The sequence below is a fragment of the Martes martes genome (genome assembly GCF_963455335.1).
Source record: "Martes martes genome assembly, chromosome: 1".
In the NCBI taxonomy this organism is placed as follows: Eukaryota; Metazoa; Chordata; class Mammalia; order Carnivora; family Mustelidae; genus Martes; species Martes martes.
In genome coordinates this window covers 201407388-201434452 of record NC_137888.1, presented here as the reverse complement: position 1 = coordinate 201434452, position 27065 = coordinate 201407388, and the positions used below count along the sequence as shown (strand labels likewise).

Genomic DNA, 27065 nt, shown 5'->3' with positions numbered 1-27065 from the left:
CTCTGAATTTCACTGTGTAGGCCAGAGCTCGCTGTCCTTCCAGTCCTCCTAGTTATGACCTGACCCTGGTTCCTGACTCCCTTGACTTTCAGGAACGGGTTCATGATTTTCTTTCCTCCCCGCTCAGTTGGCAACATTTTCCAGCTCATGGTAGGACACCTTCACTGTCAGATGTGTTCTAACCTTCAGAATTGGACCTATTAAATACCAGATAACTAAAAACAACCCATTGCCGATGGGCCGGAAGAGTCCCTCTGCCGCATCTGTGTGAGATGTACATGTAGTGCTAAAGACAGCAGATGTTTTGATTTGTTAGAGAAGGTGATGGATAATAGTAAGTGACCAGAGTGGGGGCCATGCTTCCTCGGTGCTTCTGACAAACCCCAGTACAGATGCGACACTTGTTGAGTCCTCCTCGCACTGATTTGAGTTTGACCCCTTTGAATATATATATATATTTTTTAAGATTTTATTTATTTATTTGACAGACAGAAATCACAAGTAGGCAGAGAGGCAGGCAGAGAGAGAGGAAGGGAAGCAGCCTTCCCGCTGAGCAGAGAGCCCGATGCGGGGCTCGATCCCAGGACCCTGAGATCATCACCTGAGCCGAAGGCAGAGGCCTTAACCCACTGAGCCACCCAGGTGCCCCACCCTTTTGAATATTTTAACTGATTTGAAAAATGATAAAAAGGGGCCTTGGGGTCCCTGAGGGTAGGGAATATACCCTGGCTATTCATTTGGCCAAGTTTATATTATATACCCGATTGCTGTATCGGAGTTCACTTCTGCTTTGTGCTGGGCTTCTTCTCTACTCCTGTCTCAGGGCATGTAGAAGAAAACGTGAAGATAGAAGAGTGTGTGTGTGTGTGTGTGTGTGTGTGTGTAAACCCCACACGCAGTGAAGAAGAAATCCATATGTTCAAATAGAGGCAGATCAGCTTATGAACGTAGTAGTAGAAGGAAAGTGACTAATCTTTGGTCAGTTTCTGCATATTTTTCTTTTGGTAGATACGTTGCCTTTGACTTCCATAAAGAATGTAAAAATATGAGATGGGATCGACTAAGTATTCTCGTGGATCAGGTAGCAGAAATTCAAGATGAACTAAGGTAAGCTATTTCATTCCTCCATGGAAGAATATTTTTAAATTCTTAAAAGCAACCCAAAGCCAGTTATTTTCACGTTTTTTGAATCAGCTGCCACTTATTTACAAAGCTTTACATAATTGAAGTTCATGTACTAGTATTTTTATATTCAGTTGTTTTCACTGAGAATTCTGTCGCAGATCTCTGATTTTGTCTCTGTAAGGATGGTGTTTAATGGCTTTTCTGTTTCATAATACAGGTTCAGTTAAGTGTTCTTTTTCATACTAAGCATCTGGCTTGGTTTTCTTTCCTCTTCCTACCACAAAAGATTGAGCCGCAGTGAATCACTCTGGGCATATATATTCTTACTTCTGTGAAAATTATTTCCTAAAATAGATTCTTGAGAATAGGATTAATGGTTCAAAGGGTCTGAATAACTTTATGGTACTTTCCGTGTGTGTTTACCGTGTTACTTACCACGTTGGCTCCCGGGTTTGTGGTCGCCTCAGCACATGTCTTCACTTACTCTAAAGCCAGAAGAAGTCGTGTTGTTCTGCCTGTGTGTAGCTCTATCCCTGGCAACCCACGGGCACTTTTTCATGTTAGTTGCACAGTAATGTAGTAGAACTTTTTCCCTAGGCATTTCTGTTTTTAGAAATAATATTTTGTACATATTAAGTAGTAGACTGCAGTTAGTTAAATCTGCTCTTTTCCTACGAGGTTTTGTCCGGAGCAGCTAGTGAAGGGGGACTAACATACTTTGTTACTGGGCTAGAGTGACACCAGCTGGACTTGGGACACTGTCAGAGGAGGGGGCTCCTTTGGTTTGCCCCTTAATTGCTGTCGTGCAAGCGTGTGAGAAAGGAGGATTGACCCCAGGATCTCTCTCCCTCCCCACCCACTGTGTTCCATGGGGACAGTGGAGCTTTACCATTGACCTGCACATGACCTCTCTGGACATTTTTCCCAGGGGTTTGTGAGGAAGTGGAAAGAATCTGGGCTTCAGGGTTTTACACATCTCATTTTGAAATTTGCTGCTTTTTTTTAAAAAAAGATTTATATGTATTAGCACATATGAGCAGGAGCAGAGGGAGAGGGACAAGCAGACTCCCCGCTGAGCATGGAGCCTGACTTGGGGCTCTGTCTCATGACCCTGAGATCATGACTTGAGCCCAGGTCAACGGTCAGGTGCTTAACTGACTGAGCTACCCACAAATCCCCAAAATCTGTGTGCTGCTTATTAGCTGTGTGACCCAGGGGTGAGTTAGTTACCTTCAAACCTTGGTTTCTCCATTTGTAAAGTGGAGATAATATTACTACCTTATAGGCTCAGTGTACAGTTGAAGAAGTAATATTTGTAAAATACCTAGTATGTATTTTTGAGGTCCTCATGGGGTGCCAGCGCCCCCCTGCACTCATGGCCACACGTACTACACACACCAGCTCCAGACGAACCTCACGAACTCTGCGTGACCCTCATCTAGATTTTTAGCCTTGGCATTTTCTTGGGGGCCCTTACTTTTAAGGTCATGATTTTTATTTGGCCCCTGGTAAATCTCGTGTGTTTCTCTGCCCATTTTGATTTGGGGGAGTAATTGCAGTAAAACTACTGTTACGTGGTGTTCATGGCGTGCTCTGTCCCGTGCGCTCTGCTGAGCACTTGTGGATGGTGCATGACCTTATTCCGACCTTGGGGCAGCGCTGCCTCGGGTTTGTGGATGAAAACTTCGGTTCGGAGAGATGAGGGTGATGATTTGAAGTTACCCTGCTGCTAAGTTGCCTGAGGAGCTAAGGCTCGGGGTCTTGGCTCTTCCCTGCCACAGGGCGCTTTGTCCAGTTTTTTAGTTCATAGAATTATCTGGGGAAATGTTAAAAATTAACAAAACACAGGAATCGGTGACCATGGTTGGCTCCAGTGCAGACACCTGGGTGGTGAAGGGGAGAAAGGAAACCCAATTTTTCAAATAACCCCGTTGAATCTTTCCAACTTCGTAGTATTTGCATATATTACCCATTTTTGGAAAGATTTTAAAAGTGTTCTTAATGCACAATTTCCAGCCCTTCCTTGCTTCGGAGACTCTGACTTGAATTTATCTCAAGGCCAAGTGTGTTCATTTCTGGCAAACAGGTCAGGGAATTCTGATACAGACTGTGTAGGGTCATGCTTCGAGAAATCTTGGTATACAGGGCCATGATGAACAGCTGTGGCAGAAGGGGTCCTGCTTCTGGCCTCAGCTCTTCCAACTTCTTTTTGGCTCTCGGGTCATCCCGCACCCCTGGGCCACGCGCTTCCCGTCCGACCCTTGAATGCGCCGGTTTCCCTGATGTTTCGACGGGAGCCATGATGCGAGAGGTGGTCGTCAGTGCGTCAGACGGACTGTGGTATGAGGGTGTTTATACAAATATGTTGTAGTTATTTTCTAGTGGATGCGGCCGGCATGGTGGTGACGAGCCAGGAGGGCGTGTTCCGCAGCAACTGCATGGACTGTCTGGACAGAACCAATGTGATCCAGAGCCTTCTGGCGCGCCGCTCGCTGCAGGCCCAGCTCCAGGTGCGTGCGCTCTGTCTCTTCTCAGTCCGCAGTAGAGCCCAAAATGGAAGAAGCTGCATCCTTAAAAACCTTAACAAGAACCATTACAGAAGCAAAGGACAGAAAACATTCACAGTGCTGCCCACGCTGACCCAGCCTTTGTGTTTTTGTCTTCCCGTCCGTAGGTGTGCACATCTCCATACTTGTGGTCAGTGTATGTGTACGCAGTTTGGGGGCTTTTTTTTTTTTTTTAAAAGATTTTGTTTAAGTAATCTCTCCACCCATCGAGGGGCTTGAACTCACAACCCTGAGATCAAGAGCTGCATGCTCCACCGACCGAGCCAGCCAGACGCCCATTTCCAGAGTTTTTAATTCTGCCTTTTCCTGCAGGATTTTGAGGAGCCATAGTTGTTTTAAGAGTTGCACTTACTAAGTTGCTATGTTTTTGGCTTGTAAATTGTACTGTAGAGACCAAATCTGCACATGGTAGTATTTTTTTTTTTTAAATTTTATTTATTTATTTGACGGACAGATCACAAGTAGGCAGAGAGGCAAGCAGAGAGAGAAGGGAGGAAGCAGGCTCCCTGCTGAGCAGAGAGCCCAATGCGGGGCTCGATCCCAGGACGCTGGGATCATGACCTGAGCCGAAGGCAGAGGCATAAACCACTGAGCCACCCAGGCGCCCCAACTGCACATGTTAGTATTAACGTGAATTCTTCCTTTTGGGTTAATGGCTAGAAGTGGAATTTACTGCGTTAAAGAGAATACGCTTTCCAAGAGGGTCATAGCAGTTCCCCCTGACACCAGCGAGCACGATAAGTGAGTCTGTTTCATCGAACTCTGGCCTGCTGAGCTGTTAAAACTTTCGTTCCTGTTGGCACAGAGTAGCACCTCAGGGTGGTTTTCGTGTGCATCTGTTTTATCACTGGCTAGCAGTACTGACCTTCAGGTAAGAAGTTTCCAGCACAACTTAGCTTTACCACCAAGACTGGGCTATTGAGAAGAGGAGCTATAGATATTTTCTTGTGTTTATCCTTGGAATTAAAAACGTAAAGCCTGGATTTCCAGGTCACATTGGCCTTTATCACAAGGGGCACACAATATGCATGCCAGGTGGTTTCTTGCCTGAATGGTAACCTTTGTTTATGATGGTTCAACTTTGTTTAGGATAATTTTGTGACACCAGGAAGGCATGATGGGGGTAGAACACCTTCTTTAAAATGAAGTGCCCTTGAATCCTAAGCAACGCAGGCCAGATGAGCACTTTCCCTGCTTGAGTGCGCTGTAGTTCGTCTTGTACTGTCCTCCTCGTGCTGTGGGACTGACATCAGGGTATATTTTTTAATAGAAATGATAGTAGCAAAAAAACCCTAAACGGTTTCCCAGCCCAGTAGACAAAAGCTTATTGAACCAGGTTCTGTAATCTATACTTAACTCTTCCATGGGCTGAATACGGTATTGTAAAATCTGAGCAACCTTCTGAGAGTCTTGGGGTGTCGGTGCCAGCTGGTGGGGGGGCCTCCAGCCGTGCCCTCCCCCTGCCAGCTGAGGGTCACCACGGGGGTTCCTGCGCTGTCTGGGGTGGGAGCGCGGCTCTGAGGTAGAGATAGTGAGCTGTCACCTGAGGTGCAGAGGGATGATGGGGCCTCTGAGGTGGTTGAGGTCCGGGACGAGGACCCAGGCACGGGCTCCTAATCTGAGCCCTTCGGGAAGTCCGCAGGGGGATTCAGCGTGTCCAGGAGTCCTCTGAGGTCATGTACAAGGGGTGCTGTGTGTGTGCAGTTTGTGGGGAGGTGGGTGTGGGCATGTGGCACGAGGCCCTGAGGGGCTGGGGCTGGGGCTGAGGGAAGCCTGGGGCCAATAGTGGTAGGGACGCTAGAGGGTGGAGGCAGTGAGAGGTTAGGGGGCGGCCGGGAAGGAGGAGGTGACGGCTGGGGTCCTATTGCCACTCTCCCTTTGGCCCCTCTGTTCCTGCGGGGCTGGGGCACAAGGTGGGTGCAAGGGGAGGAGTCCTCAGAGGGGAGGCCGTGGTGAGCTGCTGCCCCCCCACCCCACCCCACCCCCGCTGCGTCATAGGCAAGGACTACATCTCCCGCCTGCAGCCAGGGACCGTATGGTACCATGTGGGACTGTCTGCTCTGGACCTGAATCACGTGCGCCGCAATCGGTTACACTTGCGTATGGTGTGCTTCTTATTCCAGAGACTAGGAGTTCTGCATGTGGGACAGAAGCTTGAAGAACAAAATGAATTTGAGAAGATTTACAAAAATGGTAGGTAATTTCCTTGATAGAGGCAAAGTTACTCAAGTGGTGAAATAAGTTAATAGTTTGGATTTAGGAATGCTGGTTGTCACGTAAATCACTGCCCGTTGACTTTTCCGTGTTTTCACAGCCTGGGCTGACAACGCAAATGCTTGTGCCAAGCAGTACGCGGGCACCGGTGCCTTGAAGACGGACTTCACCAGGCAAGCCGTGCTTTTCTAGTAGCGCTGCAGGTCCACGGGTCTCCCATCCCATCAGGATGCCCCGGCAGCCTTTGGACTGCAACAGAGCCCCAGTCCCTGGGGCCGTGGGTCACAGCGGTCAAGTCAGGCTTGCTGGGAGGGGAGGCCCGGGTGCTGGAGGGTTCCAAGCCTCCATGGGTGGTTATGCCGTGTGGGAGGCACCCAAGGCCCCGCAACCCCTCCCAGAGCTCGCAGTGCACCCAAGTCACTGTGGTCCCTGGCGGGGCTGAGGCTCTGAACCTCGGGGAAGCAGCTAGGTGATGCCCCTGCGGCTTCCCAGGACTGGACTGGTCAGGGAGAGGTCAGGGCACTGGGGATTTGTTACAGGTGGGGATCTTTCTCTGCCATAGGGATTCCTTGGGAGCAAACTAGGATTCCTAGTGTCTGCTGTGTTCTGACCACCTAACCTGGGCTGGGTGTTTCTCTTCACATTTCTTACCTTTGCAGCTGGCCCCGAGTGTTTCTCTCGTTGTGCCTAATAATAGGTAATATTTTTAGAAGAGGAATGTATTTCTTGGACCCGCTAGAGGTTTCCTTTGTGAGGTGTCTCCTTTATACTTTCAGGGCTGATTTTTAAAATCTTTGTAACTCACTTATCTCCATACCCTGTACTTACTGGCCACAAAACCGTGGGAGAATTTAATATATAGATCTGTAACTCAGAATTCATGTCTTTTAACCAGAACCGGGAAGAGAACCCAGCTGGGACTTCTGATGGATGGCTGGAACTCCCTGATACGGTATTATAAGAACAACTTCTCAGACGGCTTTAGGCAGGTGGGTTTGTGTTTGGTGCTCATGTTTGTGCCTCGGGTGGTCCTCTCTGTATTTTTCTTGAATAATAGAATTACATCACACTGGAAGTTACTGATTTTCTTCCTCTGTTCTAGGATTCCATAGACTTATTTCTTGGGAACTATTCAGTGGATGAATTAGAATCTCATAGTCCTTTAAGTGTTCCACGGGATTTGAAATTCCTGGCTGTAAGAAACCTTTGTTTTTCAAGTTTTTTTTTTTTTTTTTAAAGATTGATTGATTGATTGATTTGAGAGAGAGAGAGTGTGTGTGCAAGTGGCTGTGGGGAGGGGCCGAGGGAGAGCAAGAAAGACTCTCAAACACCTACCCCCCCCCCCCCCCCCCCCCCGCTGATCATGAAGCCCGACTCGGGGCTCGATCCCACGACCTGAGAAAATGATCTGAGCTGAAATCAAAAGAGTCGGATGCTTAACTGACTACACCAAGTAGATGACCCCGTTTTTCAAGTTTTTAAAAGCATTATGTCTGAAGGTGTAGATGGTGCTGACTCCCCTTGATTGAAAACTTTACACATTGTTCTAAATGGACTGTAAAAATTTTGTTTCCTCGAGAAAATGAGAAAAAGGAGTGAAATAATTGTGGGGTGTTTGTTTTCCGGTACACTTCATTGTCTTGCTGTGCGAGAACACGTGAGCAAAAGGGAGCCTGGGGAGCATGGAAGGTTTCTCGTTTCCAGAAGACCCCACTCCCTGTCACGATCGGGGGTTGCTGGGGACCAGTAACATGGAAGGCAGAGTGTGTTTTTGACACTTCTCTCCTTTTTGACTCCTCTGCTCACCAGACTTTGCAGGAGCCCCTCTGAGGTCCCATCCAGCGGACAGACCGTCCCCGAATGGAGCTGACTGGCGTCCTGGCCTCCCACGTGTCAGCCCCCCCTCACTTAGCCCTCCCGGGTTTGGACCAGAGCCAGGCTTCTTCATATGTGTCCTAATCAGTCTAAAGACTTGGGCAGCTGTGATTGAACCCCCCCAAATAACGATGTTTTGTTGGGAAAAGATATTGTGTGTATCGGGTTGCAGAAGGGTTTTATTCTTTTTCAAGCGCAGCTGACTTCACAGCCTTCGAGTAGCGTTCTTAAGTGATGGCGTGTCTCTTCATTCTTCTTTTCAGTTGCCTATTATCATGGTTGTTGCCTTCTCCATGTGCATTATCTGTTTGCTGATGGCCGGTAAGTCTGCTCTTCCTTCACAGCCTCATGCTGAGTCCTGAGAATGTGGCACTTTTCTTGTACGGCGCCTTGAGATGGCGAGTTCACTCGGCACTTGCTGTTTCCCTGTTAAATTTCGTGAGCAAAGCGAGCAGATGTGATTAGTCCTTAGATGTGACAGGAGGAAGAACATAGGCTCACAAATACTGATAATCGTTGTTTAGGTTTTTTTTGTTTTTTGTTTTTTGTTTTTAAGATTTTATTTATTTATTTGAGAGAGAGAGAGAGAGAGAGAGATCACAAGTAGGCAGAGAGGCAGGCAGAGAGAGAGGGGGAAGCAGGCTCCCCGCTGAGCAGAGAGCTCTATGTGGGGCTTGATCCCAGGACCCTGAGATTATGACCTGGGCTGAAGGCAGAGGCTTAACCCACTGAGCCACGCAGGCGCCCCTAGTTTTTTGTTTTTGTTTGTTTGTTTTTTTAATACTCTTTTTTTAAAATAATTTTTAAATTTTTTATAAACATATAATGTATTATTAGCCCCAGGGGTACAAGTCTGTGAATCGCCAGGTTTACACACTTCCCAGCACTCACCATAGCACATACCCTCCCCAGTGTCCATAACCCAGCCACCTTCTCCCTACCCCCCTCCCCCTGGCAATCCTCAGTTGTTTTTTGTTTTTTTACCTAACGTTTAAACTTCTCGTTTCTTACCTCTCAAGTGATACATAAGAATTATAGAAAATACAGTTAGGCAAGAAAGAAGAAAATATTATTCATCATCCTGACTTCTAGAGATAAGCTAACTACTCTTAACATTTTGATGTTTTAATCTTTGTAAGTATGTGTGATTTTTTTTCACAAGTGAGATACACATTTTTTGTAATGTTTTCACTGAGCAGTAAAAGCATTTCCCCAAGTTCTTTACTTGTAATGGCTGCATTAAAATCCATTTATGGATATATAGTTTATTTAACTAGCCACCTGCTATTGGACAAATAAATGCTGTTAGTAGAGGAACACACTACTTACCATCAAATTTTAGTAGGTTGAGGAGCGCCTGGGTGGTGCAGTCAGTTAAGCGTCTGACTCTTGATTTCAGCTCAGCTCATGATCTCAGGGTCTTGAGATCGAGCCCCACACCTGGCTGCATGCTGAGCACAGAACCTGGTTAAGATTCTCTCTCTCCCCATCTCAAAAAATAAAAAAAAATTTTTTTTAGTAGATTGATAAGAACTTGTATTAACAAGGTCTTCACTTTTTCTGTTTTTCTCTCAGTATTTTACTGTGTTACTAAGCTTATAAGCATTTAGGATAAATGTGTCTACGTTAAGTACTTCCCAGGGCTATGGGCTAGGAGTCTGAGTTGGCTGTATTGTGCACTAGGGGCTGTGTTGTCTGAGCCCCACTCACTGGCAGGGCCCCATTCCCATGCGCTCCTCTCACCATGACCCTTTTTTTTCTCCCACATGGACGTTACTCCCTTTTCATCTCTATAGCATTGTGTCCCTTTCTTACAGCACTTTGTCCTCTGACCGCATAAGCACCTGGGGATCTCTTCTTCGGAGGTGGTGTCCCTCTCCGGTGTCCTGGCATCCCCTGTGTGAACTTCTCCTTGTGTGTCATGATTTGCATACTCGTTTGTCTTTCCCACTGGATGAGCAACTCTTTGAGGGCAGAGACCATGTCTTTCTCATTGTTTTGTCTCCAGTGTCCAGAATATAGTAAGCCCTCGGCACAAGTTTGCTGAGCTAGGGACCCTTAACCCCGCCCCCCATGTGCATTCTGGAGGGGAGGCTCCGAGGCTTCCTGTTGGTCTCTGCAACCCCGTAATCCCCTGGGGGTTCAGCATTGCAGACGGTCACCACATGGGGAGGGAGCCATCCTGTTGTTACTCTAGGGCAGCAGTTAGCAAACATTTTCTGTAAAGGGCAAGATAATAACTAGTTTAGACTTCCCAAACTGCGTATCATCTCTGTTGCCATTGTTTGTTTTTACAGCTCTTTAAGTGTAAAAACCATTCTCAGCTCCGAGTACAAAATAGACTGAGGGGTCCTAGAGCGCAGGCAGAGCTGCGTGGCCTAACTCGGGTGCTGGGTCCGGTTCCGGGGCAGGGAGGAAGAGGACAGGGCCAGCCAGCACCTGCCGCCACGATTCCTCTGACGCCCATGCTCTTTACTCCCTCGACTCCCTGACTTCTTTAAAACACTGCCTAGCGGATGCCGTTTTCTGGGAGCCTGTGTCCTGTTGAATTTGTTTCATTACTTCGATCTGTTCTGTATTTTCTTGACTTCCCTTTGGAGCCTCTGGAGAGGCAGGCAAGTCAAAAGACAGAGAGCTCAGCCTGAACAGGTGGACAGCTCCTTTGGGGATGATCCCCAGTTGGGCTTGTGAGGAACTGCCTTTCTTTTTTGTCCGAGAAGAATTTTAAAACTCAAAGGTGTGAATATTAGTGCTCACATAAATTTGCATTTTTTAAAAAGATTTTATTTATTTGAGGAGAGAGAGAGTGAGAGCGAGCTTGAGGAGGGAGAGGGTCAGAGGGAGAAGCAGACTCCCCACTAAGCAGGGAGCCCGATGCAGGACTCGATCCTGGGACTCCGGGATCATGATCTGAGCCGAAGTCAGTCACTCAACCAACTGAGCCACCCAGGCACCCCGTATGTGTTTTTAAGTACAGAGAGATGGATGCAACATCTTGTGTCAGTTCATTGCCATGAAATGATGAGCCCTGTGATGTTTAGATAGGATAGTGTCTGAGTAGCCTGTACTTCGGGTTTTTAGAGAATGGGGGATGAGGGTAGCGTGAACTCTGACAGCTGATAAGGAAGGAGCCTGGAGCCTGTTCTCCCCTGGTGCGCGCCCCCACCATCTCCTGCTCCGTGGGGCTCCCCATCTGTGGCCCCGGCCGATCCTGTTGCAGGAGAAAAGCAGCCCTCGGTTCCACTGGGCAAGGAGTGGGGCAAAGTAGATCTTTTCCCGCGGCTGCTAACCTTCCTGAACTCTAGACGTTGCAAAAATGCCTATCAGGAGTGCTGTGTGCAGTAGGTCATTAAAATCTGTTACCAAGTTTTATCTTATATGCTTTCATACAGAGCTTTTCTGAAGCGTGTGTTTTGTGAAGTTAGTTTTTGTGTAGGTATTTTGATTGTGGTGAATGTATTACTGATAGCTTCTTGTAATAGGAAAGTACCTGATCTTAAAGTAGATGATCTTTTGTGTGATTCCACACAGTTTAGTCAGGTGGCTCTCATGCTGTGGACTCGGGGCCAGTGGCCTTGACATGATCTGAGAACTTGTTAGAAATTCAGATTCTTGGGCCCCCCGGCCCCCAACCTGCCAAGTCAGAATCTCTAGGCTTGCCCAGCAGCTGATGTCTTATCGGGCTCTGGAAAGGATTCTGATGCCGGCCAGAGTTCAAGATCCAGTCGTTCAAACCTTAATTGAGAGGTGGTTGTATTTTTCCTGTAGATGTGCTGATCAACTTTGATGTTGTCAAGATTAAACTTTAAATTGTAATGTTTAAACACTAGACTTTAATGTTGCTAAGCAGCTGAAAGCTAGATCTGGGATCCCATTTATTTGTTAGAGACAGAGAAAGCGCGTGCACGCCAGTGCGCTCGAGTGGGGGAAGGGGCAGAGGGGGAGGGAGAAGCAGACTCCCCGCTGAACGGGGAGCCCGAGATCATGACCTGAGCCAAAGGCAGATGCTCGACCATTTGAGCCACCTGGGTGCCCCTCAATAAAATGATTTTTATTTACCAACTCTTTGTTTTTTAAAAATTTTTTTCCTATTTTTTATTTTAAAAGATTATTTATTTATTTGAGAGAGAGGGACTGTGAGAGAGTGCACAAGCAGAGGGAGTAGGAGAGGGAGAATCAGGCTCCCCACCGAGCAGGGAGCATGAAGTGAGGCTCTATCCCAGGACCCTGGGATCATGGCCTGAGCTAAAGGCAGATACTCAACTGACTGAGCCACCCAGGTGCCCCAGTTCTTTGTTTTTTTATATCAACAGGTGACACTTGGACAGAAACACTGGCCTACGTGCTCTTCTGGGGAGTTGCAAGCATTGGAACATTTTTCATTATTCTTTATAACGGCAAGGATTTTGTCGATGCTCCCAGATTGGTCCAGAAAGAAAAGATGGACTGAATTTGTGTCTGTGGAAAGCGGCTTGGCTTGGAAGATTCCATTATGCAGAACTGGAGTCTTTACTGACCCGCTTTCCACGTGGGCCCAGGGTCTTTCAAAAGCCTTTCTCCAGAAGCCTGCCCTGTGCTCCGTTTGAGGGAAGGACCTACAATCGGCCCAAAGTTCCTGCCTTGACCATCTCTTCACTACTGGGACGGCTCTAGTTATAATTGGAAGCTCTTCTGTAATTAAACGGTAACCTGAGTCCAGCTCCTGGAGCGGAAGGAATCTGTTCCTTGTCGATTTAATCAACTCTTGCAGAATAAGTAATATATTTAAGAGATCTAGCTTCTTTCCATATTTAAAATGGTAAAATTATTTTTCTAGCTCAGTTTCCTTATTGTCACTGTAAAGGCAGTTCCTGATCGCAAGCAGACTTCCCCGCACATCTTTGGACTTCTCTCAAAAGGTGAATAATGAGCTAATGCACCTCTGTTCACGCGGCGTGAGTCTCTCGCAGACGTCAGGTAGTTAGCCGGGGAAGCCCGTGACCTCTCGGTCGGGCGGAGGGGAGCCGGGCCTGGCGTTCCGGTGGAGTTTCGGTTGGGCCGCTCTGTGAGTCCAGCTTGAACTTGAGTGTAAAGAAGAGGAAGTTCCGATAGACTTTATCTTTTTTAAAAGGTGTAAATGAAATCAAAGAATGTAAAGTCTGTGTCTTATGCTAAAGGTCCAAAGCCACCTCTGTTTTAAGGATTTACCCCAACGTGGAGAAGCCCCTCGGCGGGCCAGCTCCTCCCTCCCGGCTGTGTTGCTCCCCACCGGGCCTGTTCATCGAGCTGCGTGAGCCTCGGGGAGACTCTTGGCGGGACATGGTGTTGCACTTGGAGGCAGCAGCCGCTCTCCACGCATGGCACCGTCAGCCCTTCTCACTCTGGAAAGGTTTGTGTCAATAAGTGTGTCTGAAATTTTGTGCTTCCACATAGCTGGAGTTCTCCAAATCAAGGACCAACTTCAATGTTAATTTATGTGCAAAAACAAGCCTGAAAAATACGCTTTAGAAGCTGCGCATAGTTCTGATTATAAGTTGGACTGTGTATTCAAACTGTAATTATGAGGTTTAAATATTAGAAAAGTGTGTAGGGTAGTATTCTTGCCACTGTTTTAAAACCGTTCGATTAAATCCTGCTACGATATTTGCATTGTGCTTGAAAATATGTACATTTTTTTTTCAATAGTAAGTAAGACTTTCTGTGGTCCTTCAATATCTCTCAAAGCGCCTTTATTTCAACATGACTTTTTATTTCCCAACAGTATCTTTTATAAACATTAATAAGAGTCGTTGCTTCTAGAAACTCTAAAGGAGGTAATAGCTGGAAGCCCTCTGGAGCTTAAAATCATTCATTAAAACTCCCAGGAGGGTAAGTGATCAGAGCTACCTATTCTTAACATGTAAATAAGCATAATTTGTTCCAAAGATGAAATGTTTGAAACTCAGTTCATGTCTACTGTAATATAGTAAGTCAAGTGCACCTGGGCATCTCCCATGAAGATCTGACTTCCACAACCACAGCAAAGACCCACTGAGAGCCGCCCCGCTTGTGTGGCTCGTGTGGCTCATGTGGCTCGTGTGGCTGTTCCGCAGCGGGGGGACCAGGCCAGTGTGTCAGCACCTAAAGTGTCCATATCCAGAGCCCTGCCGTGATTTTATTTCTAAATTCATGTACTGTACATCCTTAAGTGAAAATAAATGTCATATTCTTTTCTAACCACTGTTGGTATCACTCCTATACTTTGTCTTAAAAGGGAGGTTCTTTTTTTATTTTACAACTTTTTAAAAAAGGTTTTATTTGAGAGAGAGAGCGAGCGAGGACACATGCAGGGGCAGCAGGAGAGGGAGAAGCAGGCCCCCCGCTGAGCAGGGAGCCCGATGCAGGGCTCGATCCCAGGACCCTGAGATCGTGACCTGAACCCAAGGTAGATGCTTAACGGACTGAGCCATCCAGGTGCCCCTGTACTTTAGAATTTTAGAACTCACACAACGCAGTGCATGCAGGGGCTTTATAGAAAAGTAGACAGTGTAAGGAAGCAAGAAAATTCAGAGCTGCTGAAACCTGCTTTCCAGTTATCACTTGAGAAGTCGTGTCCGTGTGTATAATTAATTTTTAGTTAAAGATAAAACCAGCGAATTATTTAGTAAAGTATTTGTCCATAAAAAGATATCCCCTGCACCCTCCCCCCCCCAAGTTAATTTGTTTCTCAAAATGGCAACAGGTCTCACCAGCGCAGAGCAACAAGTCTTGCCTATTAGAAACTGATCTCTCGGGCCACAGGAATGTGTCCGCAACAGGTGGGAATGCACCTCGGAGGCCCCCTGCCCACGTGGGGAGTGAGGTAAAAGGCCTTGGAGATGGGCAGTGGGGTCCTCCGTCCCCGCCATGAGCCGAGCCGCCTTGGGCTGTGTCGTGCCTGTCCCCAGCATCCGCTCTCTGGGCTCCAGCAGCTGCCTCTCCTGCCCAGGCTGTTGAAGGTGAGCCGCCCCAGCGGCTTCCTGCCAAGGGTTTTTCAGGAATTCTCTCCCACGCACCCACCCCTGTGACCGTCTGTCCTTCCTCTGATACACTAATCGGTGTGTGTGCCCGCTCATCTCTAGCTCCTTGCTTCCGTGGGGCGTAGAGAAAGGTCATCGCCTGGTTACGTCCAGTACAAGTGAGACGTGAGTCCGTGTGCGACCCACGGTGACTGCTCTTACTTGCCGTTCCAGAATGACCAGCTTTGTCCTGTTGAGGATTCTGGGACTAGGAGTAGGGGGGGTGCCAGTCCCCAGAGTCATGTGACGCAGATTCCTTGGTTCTAACGGCCTGGGCTGTACTTGTGGGGTCAGTTCGGACTGGAATTGGAGGTGTGCCGGGGGTGTCTTGGGGGGAAGCAGCTTAAACAAACCAAGGTCTTGGGGTTTTATCTTCCAAGAGTCCCGATGTCAGAAGAAAGTAGCCCAATAAGGACGTGTTACGATAAGCTTTTAGAATGCCCTGTCCATTGCCTGTGGGCTCCCCAGCAAAGCCACTTGGCTCATGGAAGCCAGCAAGACCAAAGTGCCATTCTCGTAACCGAATCTCAGAAACGTCGTCCCATCACGTCTGCTGTTCTCCGTGGGTTCGAAACCAGTCCCTGGGTCCAGCTCATTCGAGGGGTGGGGCATGAGTGCCAGGAGGTGGGCGTCCCTGGGGCCGTGTTAGGAGTCCTGCCCCTGCAGCCAGGGAGGAGCGAGACGCTGGGCTGGTGCCCCAGAGTTCGGTGGCCTCCTGCCAGGTGGTGCAGCTTAGACCAGGACCGACGAGTTCTGGTAACCAGACTGCGTGGCACATTAGCCCCCGGAGCGGCACAGAACAGCGATACCATTTGTTTTGCTCCCCAAACCCTGTAGTCTGGGCTGGGCCCGGCAGGAATCGCTCATCTCTGCTGCACTGGGCATGGGCTGTGTGGCTCCGAGCCTGGGGCCCTCCATCACCAGCAGCTTGCGGTCACCTGGGAGGAGGCTGGGGGTCAGGAGAGAAGGGAGAGGGAGGAGGAGGAGACAGACACCTCGGTGTGCAAGGACCTCCCCACTGCTACCTATAGCTCCGGGCTCCCTTCTCTCTGTGGGAGGAACGCTGGGGAAGAAGGCGTCTTTGCTGGACAAGTCCAGTACCTCGGCTCAGTCTAAAGCTTTGTGGCTTCCCTCCTGTGCTGTTGGGGCCCGTAACAGAATGGGGTCGAGCAGACCCTGCGGGGAGGCCCGTGTTCTTCCCAGATCCACCCCTGCGTCCTTCCAGAGAGCTTTCCACTGGCCTTGCGTGCTCTTCCTGCATTTCCTCGCCTTACTAGTTGAGTCCATCTGTATATCCTTAATATCGTTGTGTGCGCACTCAGCGTGATATTTCTAGGACTCCTCCGCATCGGTGGTCCCAGCTGTCGTCCCCTTCTGCCAACTAGTTTATAATGAATGAATTTATGACAGTCTCTGTGTTCATTGAGATTTAATAGATCACATGTTCCTTTTTATCTGGTCCGGTCTGATGCTGATGGACATTTCGGTGGTTTCTGGTTGGTAACTCTTGCACTTGATACGGCTGTGCACCTTCTCCACGCCTCCTGGCTCCCGTGGGAGTGTCTCTTTCCCTGCTGTCTCCCCAGTAGGAGAACGAGGAGCCAGAAACACAAGAATAACATGAAATCATTTTCTAAATGGGCTTGTGCCATTTCTGTGCCGAGTGGTTCCACGTGACTATCAGCGCTCAATATGCCAGACTTCCTGATTTTTTTCATCTAGCAGGTACAGATGAGATACCGATCTCATTCTGGCATTTCTCCAATCACTGATGACCCTGAGCATCTTTTTGTCATTCTTTCTTTGGTCATCGGTGTTCCTGTTTTGTGCCTTGTTGATGTCTTTTGCCAGTTTCTGTTAGATTGTCTGTCCTTCTTGGTTTGTTGTGAACTTCTTTATATTCTAGAGTTGTTTGTTGGTTATATGTGCTATATAAATCTTCTCCCACAGATCACACAGGGCAAGGCGCCCACGTTAAACCCTCAGTGGGGTTCTGTTGCTCTTTGAAGAAAAATCTAAGCCCCTTGCCTGGCCCAGGAGGCCTCACTGACTCAACCCTGCCCACTCCTCCAACCGTACCTCTGAGCACTCTCTCCGTTCCTACCATTGGCCTCCTTTCTGCTCTTTCTCACCTCTGGGCCTTTGCACATGCCGTTGACTCTGTCTAGACAGACATTCCATCCTCAGAGCTCCTCCTCAACCACCTGATTGAAGTACTTTCCCTCTCATACCATCACTTGACCCATTTCTTGCCTTCTTAGAAACGATCACAGTCTGTACTCATTCGTTGCCCATGACTGTCTCTCTTCCCTCCCAGAACGTAAGTGCCAGGAAGGCCAGGGATGATGTCTGTTGTGTTCAACACCGTCCCCAGCACCTACCCCGGGACTGGTGTGTAACCCACCAGCTGGTGCTCTTAATAAACACTGATGCTGTGCAGGTGAGCCACAGTCAGGAAGAGAAGTGGTTCCCATGTCAGGGACTGGTCAAGGCATTCTGGTTGAGAATTTCCTGTTTGTCAATGATGTTTTAGCCTTACAAGTGGATGTTTGAATCTGTTACTTATTTTTCTTCCCCTGACTAATGTCAAGTAAAAACTGATCGGGGAGTTCATTCTCTGTCCCAGCTTTTCTGTCAATCAAATGGAACAGCCACAGATTCATCTTTTATGTAACGCAGACAAAAGTCGAACACAGCAGTTTGCGTACGCCCCCTCTGCCCCCAGCACAGTTGTTAAGGGCACACTCATGCCTACTGCGGTTTCTTATGGCCTCAGCCAGACCCTGAGACAGACAGGCTGCCCAGGATGCCTGTCAGAAGGGTTGAAAAGATTCTGAGGTCACCCTGTTTTATATGCAGCAAATTAGACATCATTTTTCTGGCTTTTCTTGGGGAATCTGACCATCCCATTAGGGTCTTTGTGTACCGCATCAGTGTGGCTTCACTGGCTGTGTGGGCGAAACACGGAGAAGGTGACAGAAACAAGACGCTAGCTGGATTCTCCTTTATTTGTCATGTTTCCCAAATCAACTCGTCTCTTTACATAACGAAGGAAAATCTTGTGTGGAGAGCTCTTAAAACTGCAGCCAGTACATAACCAAAACCTTTACAGATACACTTGTCTAGGGCTTTATTTATGGGGACAGTGGCTAAAAACCAGATAGTTCCCTCCCTGATTTCTTAGAGCTAAGCCAAGGGCCATTATGTCTCCAGCATTAATAGAAAGCTCCCTGGAGCCTGCAATCTGGCGGTGGCATCTAGGTGACTGTCACGTGGACAGGGATGGAACGTTGCTTTCCCCCTCCAGCTCTCTGGGAGGCAGGTGGACGAACGGCAGATGACCACTTCCGTGCAATACCCTGAAAATGGTCAACTGAGGATTTTTTCGAGACAGGACTTAACTATGGCTTCAAGAGGATGCTTGAGAACTGTTCTGCTCTTCATGAAGTTCACAGGAACCAGAATAAAACTGAACCAAAACCTGAGGCCTTTTTATCTCAAGTGCATTATTCTAAAATAGCGTGATTTCATCTGTCCAGCTTGGGGTGCAAAAATTATTCTGTAGAAGTGGCTTTTCCATTACAATTGAAGGACTCAAAAATGCTTTTAAATGTCTGAAGGTTCTTTTTGATGTAAGTATTCCTAAATGCACGACCCGTCATGGGGCCCTGGCCCTTGGGTTGGGCTGGCTCCGGGCAGGGCCTGGGTCAGCACAGGGAGACAGCAAGCCTCGCTCCCAGGTGGTTTGGATGGGCGGCCAGGGGTAGCGGCAGGGACATACAGTAACTCAATACAGGAATGAGGATGGCGTCAGCCCCCATGGTCCTGAGGCTACTTGGCATTTAGGGCTGACACACCCCGCTGACACCAGACCCCAGGAGGGGTGGCCCATGTTGTAAGACCATGACTGTGCCTGTGAGCTTGGAGGGGGGGGTTCCTCTCTGTAGGGATTCAGGAACAGACTGTGCTGTGTATTTGACATGGAGTGTGCCTACTCTTTAAGCCCTGGTAGGTAAGGTTTGTTGGCCCTAAACCCTCTGATGAAGAAAATCAGAGGACTGAGTATTTGTGGTTAGGAAATGCTGGTGCATTCTAGAGGCAAGTGACTTTTTTTTTAAATAACTGGCCATGAGGTGAAGTTGTGAAATATTGATAGGATGGCTATAAGGCGGCAAAAGACCTAATGCCTATTTTTGTTATATAGGACACTTAGAGCCATGAAAATGAAGTTTAAAAAAAAAACAACACACCAACAAAAAACCCTCCAACTGATGCCCCACATGTTTAAGTGTCTGTGGAAGATGTTTGTACAAATCTACCCAAAGAAACTTCCCTGAATCCTGTATGTCGGGGAAGCACAGAATGTTAGGGCAGGAAGGGGCCCTCTCCGCTTAGGAATAACCTTGACCTACTTACTGCGGTCAAACAAAGACAGGAAACATTGGCACTATGGACTGATGCTGTATCATAAATATGGTATCTTCAGTTTCAAGAGGCTCTGTTTTATACATTCTAGAGAACCTATGTACAAATAATTTAAGATGGACTATAAGTGACGTTCATGGTCTTTGCTCTAATGAGTTGGCTGCCATGTCCAAACAGAACACCAAGTTGGCTGTGCCCTCACCCAGAAGCAGTTCTGGCATCTTTTCCAACACCCGGGGTAGGGGCCGTCTGCATGGACTTCTCAGGTGGTTTAGGGTTGCGCACCATAATTGGGAGGACCGGGCCTGGACCCACTGTGAGAGACCTCGGATCACAGAAGTGAGCCCCTTTGTGGACCCCAGCAAAGGCCTCCTTCCACATGGCCAGTCGGTCGTGTTAGTGAAGGACCCAACAGTTACATATTCATGGGGACTCAAAAAAAGAGACCTGGTTTTGCACCAGTGACATTCGGCTGTCATCTCAGGCACTTGGAGAAAACCTCTCTTCCAGCTGATCTAAAAAACAACTGCCCTCTCCTATTTTGGGATTTCTTCAGAAGAAGAAAAAAGTCGCTTAAATTTTATTCCATGAAAATTAGAGTCAAATTTCAGCTCACAGTGTGGCCTAATTCTAGGACTTCCCTAGAGTCAAGAAAGCAGTTGTCTTCCAGACTGGCCTTGAAAAGCCTGTGTCTCTGGTCACAGGGAGGGGCGCAGAGGGGAGCAGGGACTGCTCCGAGGGTGGGGGGGGGTGTGGGTCCTCCCAAGGGAACCTTCTTCCTCCACAGTCCTTCTTGACGAACTCAGGAAGACGACAGGCTGAGTGTTTCTGGAGCAAATATTGTCCCAAGCAGCCAAGGAGACTGCGTCTGTAAGTCGTAGCTGCCGGACAGGGAGCAGCTGAGCATGGTCTCTGGGAAGCCCAGTCCTCAGGCCGCGGGGGGCGTGTCTCCCCTCTTGAGACAGCGTGTGATGAAAGTCCCCAGGGCCACCAGGGGGATGCACATGATGGAGGAGGCCACCAGCAGCCCGATGACGGCCAGGGCGTATGGGGGGTAGTCCTTGGTCACGAGCTGACCCTGCAAGGGGAAACTGAGGGTCAGCAGGAGGAAACCACTGCAGGCAGAGGTTGGCCTGGCGGAGAGGCCGTGTGCTGGGGGGGTGTCCGGGGCCACCTGGCTCTGCAGCTCACCAGCAAGTATGCTGGATAGACCGGCCCCCTTGCCTTCTCTCTCTTCCGTGAACTTGAGCTAGCATGCATACAGCCACTATTTTGGCTCTGCCTCTGAAGGGTCACGGACAGGAATAATCAAGGTCCTTCCCTTTGGGGCACCGATAGGGGCACCTACGTGCAGGGGGCTAACTTGCCCAACAGAACGTTCTGTGATGACAGACGTGTTCCGTATCAGGTTTGTCCAACATGGCAGCCACCAGACACAGGGGGCTACTGAGCCCTGGAAATGTGGCTGGTGAGAGTGAAGAACTGAATTTTAAATTGTATGCAATTGCGGTGAACTCAGATGGGCACAGCCCCATGTGGCTGTTGGCTGCCATCTTGAATGGCACAGCCCTGGTCAGGAGAAACTTGAGGGACCTCTGGATTCAGTTGCTGGACGTTTCCCTGAACGCACATGAATTAAAGCTGATGAGAAAAGGCCTATAAAGGCCGCCTTTCCACGCGGGAGCCACGGAACAGCTACGCCCAGGGGAAGCGGGTGTTTGCTGTCGCCCAAGCGTGGTTTGTGAACCCAAACGCTGCTTAGGGTGTGGTGTGGGAAACCAGCCCGCAAATTTTGTTGCTCGTCTATTCCCTTTTTTTGTTCCATCCGGACCCGTGCAGAATCTGGGGCAGGGTGGGGGTGGGGGGTCACTGAGACGCTGCTGTAGCAATGTGACCGCTTCGTCTTCCGTCTGTTGGGTATCAGAAGTGATGGGAGCTTGTTTTCTACAGATATTCTCCTCATGTCACTTTTCAAGTGCTTCACTGTCCTTGCATTTTACAGACATATCAGACGGCTATGGATTGGGGAAGACACACCCCAGTCTGCCAGCCACGGCTGGAGAAGCGCAGCTGCTGGAACCAGGGGTGGGGGCGCCTTCTGCCGCCATCGGTCACGTTCTCTATGAAAGCGCGTCTGTATCGGGACAGTCGGCCTGGCGTGAGGCCGAGGGTCCCCGTACGGCCCCTGGCTATTCACATGCTGACACGATGTCCTTCCGGTTGGGGCACAGCAGCTTCGTGGAGCACCAAGCGAGCCTGCTCTGTCTGTCCCAGCCGCACCCGGACCCAGACCCTGCCAGGATCCGGCACCCAAGTGCTGATGCAGGTCCCCTCGGGCTCCTGCAATGTCCCTTCCAGGGGCCATGCTTTCCAGGGGCCATGCTTTCCAGGGCCGGGCCCTCCTGGCTCGCTCTGCCTTCCCCGAGAAGGCCTAAGTGGACAGAGGTCAGGGGCGGGAACCAGCACCTGGCAGACCTTCTACTGGCCTCCAGAGGCCCCCTGGGAAGTCCTGGGAGGGAATCCTACTCTCTTTACTGGAGTACACAGTGAAAAACCAAAGCCCACTTCTGCTGTCCTAAGCTGAGTGTTTTTCAATACCCGGGTGGTGTTTCTGTGTCGTGACAACCGACCTGCCCACCCCAGGGAAATAGGTCTTTGGTTTCAGCGAACGTAAAGCCGGTGCTTGGGAGGGAGCCCAGGGGGCCCGGAGCCGGAGGGTACCTGGAAGGCGTCCCACGCTTGGTACTGCAGGGTCCCCGTGAGGATGTAGTCACTCAGGTAGAAGACAAAGAGGCTGACGATAAGCAGCGGGCTCACGCCGGCCCACATGGCCTTCCAGTACCAGTTCAGGCCACGACCGGTCATGGCCTGAAGGTCACTTTCAAATCTGTTTGGAAAATGTGGAGAAAGTCAGGATTATCCATGCTGTTGGGGCAAGAGGGCTCCAGCTTTCATATCCCTTTGCTTAGAAATATTCCGTTCTGAGCACCACCGATGATGACCTCTTTGGGGTCCCTGACACCTCGGAGAGGGTGTGCGGGGTGGGGAGGGGAGAAGGGCTGAGGCCGCCACAGAGCAGGGCAGCAAAGCAACTGCCTCATGGTTACGGGGACATCAGAAGATACCTTCCTGGTGCCACCTTCGGATGAAGGCTGCTGGGGTAGACCAGGGGGCCACTCCCCGTGGCGGGAGAAGCAGGCATGGAAAGGGGCGGGGGTGACGTGGGGTGAGGCCGGACCATCACCAGCAGCAGCCACGGCCACCTGCCACACTTGGGCCTGTGGCTTGTGCTGAGTTCCCACAGAAGCCTGCAGACAGCCACCTGTTCCCATGCTGCTGCTGACCTGGCTGGACCCTGGGTTTCAGGCCATGAAGCCTCCTGTGCTTCATGTGAATGCCCGAGATTTTTCAAGGTGACACGTTCTTTTGTTCCTTCACATCCTCTGCGCAAACCCCCCTCCCCGTGTCCCCCCCCCCCTCCCGCAACATGCCTGGATAGAGAGATGTGGGAAGAGTTAGCTGGCGGTGGAAAGAAGGGTGACATGGCACTGTGGCTCAGTGGCCACTAGATGGCGAGCAGAGGGACTCCCCTCTCCCGGCCATTCCTGGGTCCTGCTGCTTACAAACTCTGCTCTGCCAGACACCTTTGGTTTCTCCCTCCCTCTGGCCCTAACCACGTAGTACCGCCCCTTTGCATGGACTTGTGTCCCTTCTCCAGCATCTCCCCTGGGCCCTGACTTTTGGTCCTCTTGCCGCAACCTTCTCTCTTCCTGGGAAACACCTACCCTTTCAGGGGACCGATCTGCTTCTCCCTCTAGACTACCACATCTAGGTGACCCACTTGTCCCGGTCGACCCAGGACATCCCCAGTGTTCGCACTGAATGTCCCAGGAAACCCCTTGGTCCTGGGAAAACAAGGAGAATGGGTCACTCTAACCCGAATGTCCTCGACAGACAGCAAATGGAGGGACAGATAGAGAAGTCTTTCTTGACTTTGGACATGCTACACATTATACCCTCTCTTTGAGACTCACAGTGGTCTTTGAGGCTCCAAGAAGTCCTATAGGAAAAAAATGTTGACTCTCTCTTATTTGTGACGTCCCGAAATTACTTGATCATGTGAGTCCCTTGGTGTGACAGGGGACCCCAGAGCTTCCAAGGACACAGAGGGAAACGTGGCTCAACGGGTCTGGTTTCTAGGGTCATGGCTGGCCCTCCCCAATCCCGTTGCAATACAGAAAGCGGAAAGATGAGATACTGGTTGAAGGTGGGAGCAAGGCAGAGAATTAGCTGGGCCACGGGAAAAACAGTGCCAAGTTGGAGGAGAAAAGTAAGGGACTTACTGTGGAAAGGGACTCGCTTTCCTTGTGGGGCGAGGCCTTCGTGCGGGCGTGGCCTTCCTGGGCCCTTCCCCCAGCAGGTGTCGGGGTGGGGCCTCCTTACCTCCTCAGCCCATACACGTAACACACAGCAATGGTCTCCACCAGGACGATAAGCAGCAGGGACAGCGTGGCCGCGTAGTCATTGAATATGTCGAACCAATAGTTGCCAGACTCCATGGTGAACACCAGGCCGATGACACAGTTGACAAGGCACACCAGACCTGGGGCCACAAGACCACACGCTCACTTGCCCGAGACGCCTACCCGTTCATCCAGTTTCCTATGCCCCTGTGGAGCCATGGACCCCAGGGGGACTCAGCCATGGACTGGCCTCTCTGCCTCTGCATGCCACAGGTGTGTGGGTTCAGGGGACAACAAAGGTGTCCCAAGGAGTGTGTATCTGCACAAGTCACTAATGTTAATTCAGGGAGCTGTCTTGCAGGGGGCATCAAGCTTAGCGGAAAAGAGAAAGTTGTGGGCACTGCCGTCCTACGGGGGGGGAGGGGGGGTTCCACCCAGGCTGCGGGTCTGATGATGCCGTTTACCCCTACAACTCAGCTTCTGAGCTCACGGAGGTGAATCGGGGCACCCCTCTCAGAACCTCCTAGAGAGGACTCATGTCTGGCCAGACGAGGGAGTAGGGAGGGGAGAAGAAGACAGGAATGTTTACCAGCTCCCACTGTACGTGCCCCTGGCACGTCTCGTGCATTGGATCCAACAGCCTGGGGAGCTCCCTTTCACAGCTGGGGAAACCAAGGCTCAAAGATATGCAGGAACTTTCCCAACATCCCACAGCATCTAAGAGGTGAATTCGGGACTCAGACAGAGGCCCTTCTGCTTCCAGAACCCAGGTTCTTGTCCCAGTCTCCACTGGCGGACTCCCCCAGGGACCCCACAAAGTATTTGACCCTCAAGCTCTCACCTGCCCTTCCCACTGCCACACCGTGTCCCACCCATCACCAAGCCCCTGTGCCATCTTGAGGGGATACACCTTGAGAAAGGGGCTACGTGCTGGCTGGGAGCTAACGGCACATAGCATGTAGCCACAGAGACCATGTGGGAAGAGTGATGCTCAGGGCTAGAAGGTTCTGTCTGACAAGGGGTGGGTGGCTCCACCTGGCTGGCCAGGACTTTAAGGGGATGGGATGGGAGCTGCGTGGGATGCAGGCTGGGAGAAGGGATGTCCTAGATGTGGTGGGATGGTGTCATCATGGGCAGGAGTGGGGGCCACTGGGTTCCCCAGACACCACCAGGTATGATGGTGGAGCAGAAGGGTGGTGGAGTGAAGCGGGGAGAGGGGTGATTAGAAAAACACGTTCCTTCCCTAGCAACCCAAATGGCCCCCAACAGCAGAAGGGAAGATACACAGTGCTGGGTGGTCTTCTAGGGGATCATCTATCACACAGGTGGGAAAGGGACAGATCGATGGTCGCTTGCAACAACGGGGAGGACCGCACCGAGTTTGGTGAAGACAAGAGACACACAGAGCACAGACAGCGTGATTCCATGTATATGAAGTTCAAGAGCCGGAGAAACGATCCTAAAAAGGTAGCAGTCACAAACAGGTGGCTTCTGGGGCTGGGAGCATACGGACTGGGAAGGGGTGGGGAGGGGCTCTCGGGGGTGCTGGAAACGCTCTGTATCTTGACTTAGGTGGTGGTTTCTTGGGTGGTTACATGTAAAAATCACTGAGATTGGGGCGCCTGGGTGGCTCAGTGGGTTGGGCCTCTGCCCTCGGCTTGGGTCATGAACTCAGGGTCCTGGGATTGAGCCCCGCATCAGGCTCTCTGCTCACGGAGAGCCTGCTTCCCCCTCTCTCTGCCTACTTGTGACCTCTGTCTGTCAAATAAATAAATAAAATCTTTAAAAAAAATCACTGAGATTGTGTTTAGGAAATGTACATGTTCTAAGTGCTGCACTTCGACTGAAACAGACAAAGACCAGAGCAGATTGTCTCCTAGCCTGAAGAGTCTGGAGCACCATGCTGGTGAGTCTGGCCATCCCCACTGCGCTTCCCCATGATGGAGAACCAGAGGCACGGGTGAGTCACGCGCTCCAGGTCCCACATGGCCCCGAGGACGAGAGACCACGGCAGGCCCCCTTGATGAGCACAAGCCTCGTCCATCTGCTTGTGCCCCGTGCTTGGCCCTCCCCGAACCCCACATCCCCCCACAGACGGGCCCACTCACCGGAGATGGCCTCTTTGGGCAGGTGGCTGGAGACGACCTTGCTGTCGGTCAGAGGCGTGAGGATGGCCGCCGTGTTCCCCAGCATGCTCCCAATGCCCAGCATCAGCAGCATGAAGAAATAGAGCACTGACCACAGCTGGGACACCTCCATGTTTTTAATGGCCTCAGTGTAGACGATGAAAGACAGGCCGGTGCCCTGGACCGCCTGCCCGTGGTGAGAAGACGGCAGTTACCCACCCAAGGGGCTTGGGACTCCTTAAGCGCACCTGATGCGAAGCAACCTGCGGGACCTGGGAAGTGGCCCGGAGAAGCCTCGGGCCAAGCTGGGGTTTGCCATCTGCACACCGGCCCCTCGGGCTTAGTGGGGCTGGGTAGACACGTGAGCCGTCAGGAGCCCCTTTCATCACTTCGGAACACTGAGCTCCCATCTCCGCCCCAACTCAGATCCATTCGGAATGAAATACAATCAGACAAGGTTCAGATAATTTGTGCTTCCAACAGGATGGCCACCGAGGCGCTCTGAGGCCCCAGTGGCTGGGAGGCGAGGTGGGTGGGTGAAGCCGCGGGGCCTGGGAGGGCAGGGTTGCTCCGCAGCAGGAGCCCTGCAGGGATACCGCTGTTGCGGGGACAGCGACCTGTGGAACCAGAGCCTGGAGCTCCCGCTTACAGACAAACCCTCCAAGAGGGTTGGAAGAGGTCTTGGGGTTGGCGGGGGGAGGGTGCCCCCTGGGTACCAGCCGCAGAAGCAAACCCTCTCTGGGGGCAAGCTCCTGCAACGTAGACCCGCAGGACCACCAGAGAGGATCAAGCAGTGAGCTTGCAAACAGATGTGTAAACCCAAAGACGACATGCCACGGAGGAAAGAGTTAGGAATCATTCCCCCAGAATGGCCGACCCTGGTTGGCTTGGCAGACTCCTGGCATACCAACGAGCATAGTGGGATTCACAGGCTCCGTGTGCAGACAACAGGGGGTGGTCCCTTGTAGAGAATTTACAAACAGTAACAAAACCTGCTAAAGTTGGCTTGCTTTTTATCATTATCATGAGCTAACAAATTCTCCATGGGGTCAGTCAGGAAACCTACTGCCCTCACTCTCCTGCCCAAGGCCACCCCTGGAACAGCTATGTAGGACCTTTTCGAAGAAGCAGAAGATAAAACTACCAAAAATAAGCATATCACAGGAAACTCAGCATGGGGAGCAAATCTGAGAAAAAAAAATTGTGCTTAACAAATCACTGAACCGACAGGCTCCATCAACACCTAAATACTTG

At 50.3% G+C, this 27065-nt stretch overlaps 2 protein-coding genes across 5 annotated transcripts in view; one reads left to right on the top strand and one right to left on the bottom strand.

Moving 5' to 3' along the window:
* Positions 1 to 13976, top strand: part of SACM1L (SAC1 like phosphatidylinositide phosphatase) — a 60904-nt gene extending 46928 nt beyond the window's left edge. The window contains exons 13-20 of the mRNA XM_080806886.1: positions 1009 to 1107; positions 3497 to 3635; positions 5816 to 5885; positions 6007 to 6079; positions 6802 to 6895; positions 7009 to 7101; positions 8045 to 8102; positions 12095 to 13976. Coding sequence (XP_080663012.1) covers positions 1009 to 1107; positions 3497 to 3635; positions 5816 to 5885; positions 6007 to 6079; positions 6802 to 6895; positions 7009 to 7101; positions 8045 to 8102; positions 12095 to 12231 — 763 coding nt within the window. The 3' untranslated portion in view covers positions 12232 to 13976. The remainder of the gene's footprint in view (positions 1 to 1008; positions 1108 to 3496; positions 3636 to 5815; positions 5886 to 6006; positions 6080 to 6801; positions 6896 to 7008; positions 7102 to 8044; positions 8103 to 12094) is intronic.
* A 6174-nt stretch (positions 13977 to 20150) lies between these two features.
* Positions 20151 to 27065, bottom strand: part of SLC6A20 (solute carrier family 6 member 20) — a gene marked incomplete at both ends in the record, with an annotated part of 31281 nt that continues 24366 nt past the window's right edge. For all 4 annotated transcript variants that reach the window (XM_080810984.1, XM_080810981.1, XM_080810982.1 and 1 more), the window contains 4 exons: positions 20151 to 20300; positions 21944 to 22109; positions 23666 to 23825; positions 25794 to 25998. In XM_080810984.1, the coding sequence (XP_080667110.1) occupies positions 20151 to 20300; positions 21944 to 22109; positions 23666 to 23825; positions 25794 to 25998 (681 nt within the window). The remainder of the gene's footprint in view (positions 20301 to 21943; positions 22110 to 23665; positions 23826 to 25793; positions 25999 to 27065) is intronic.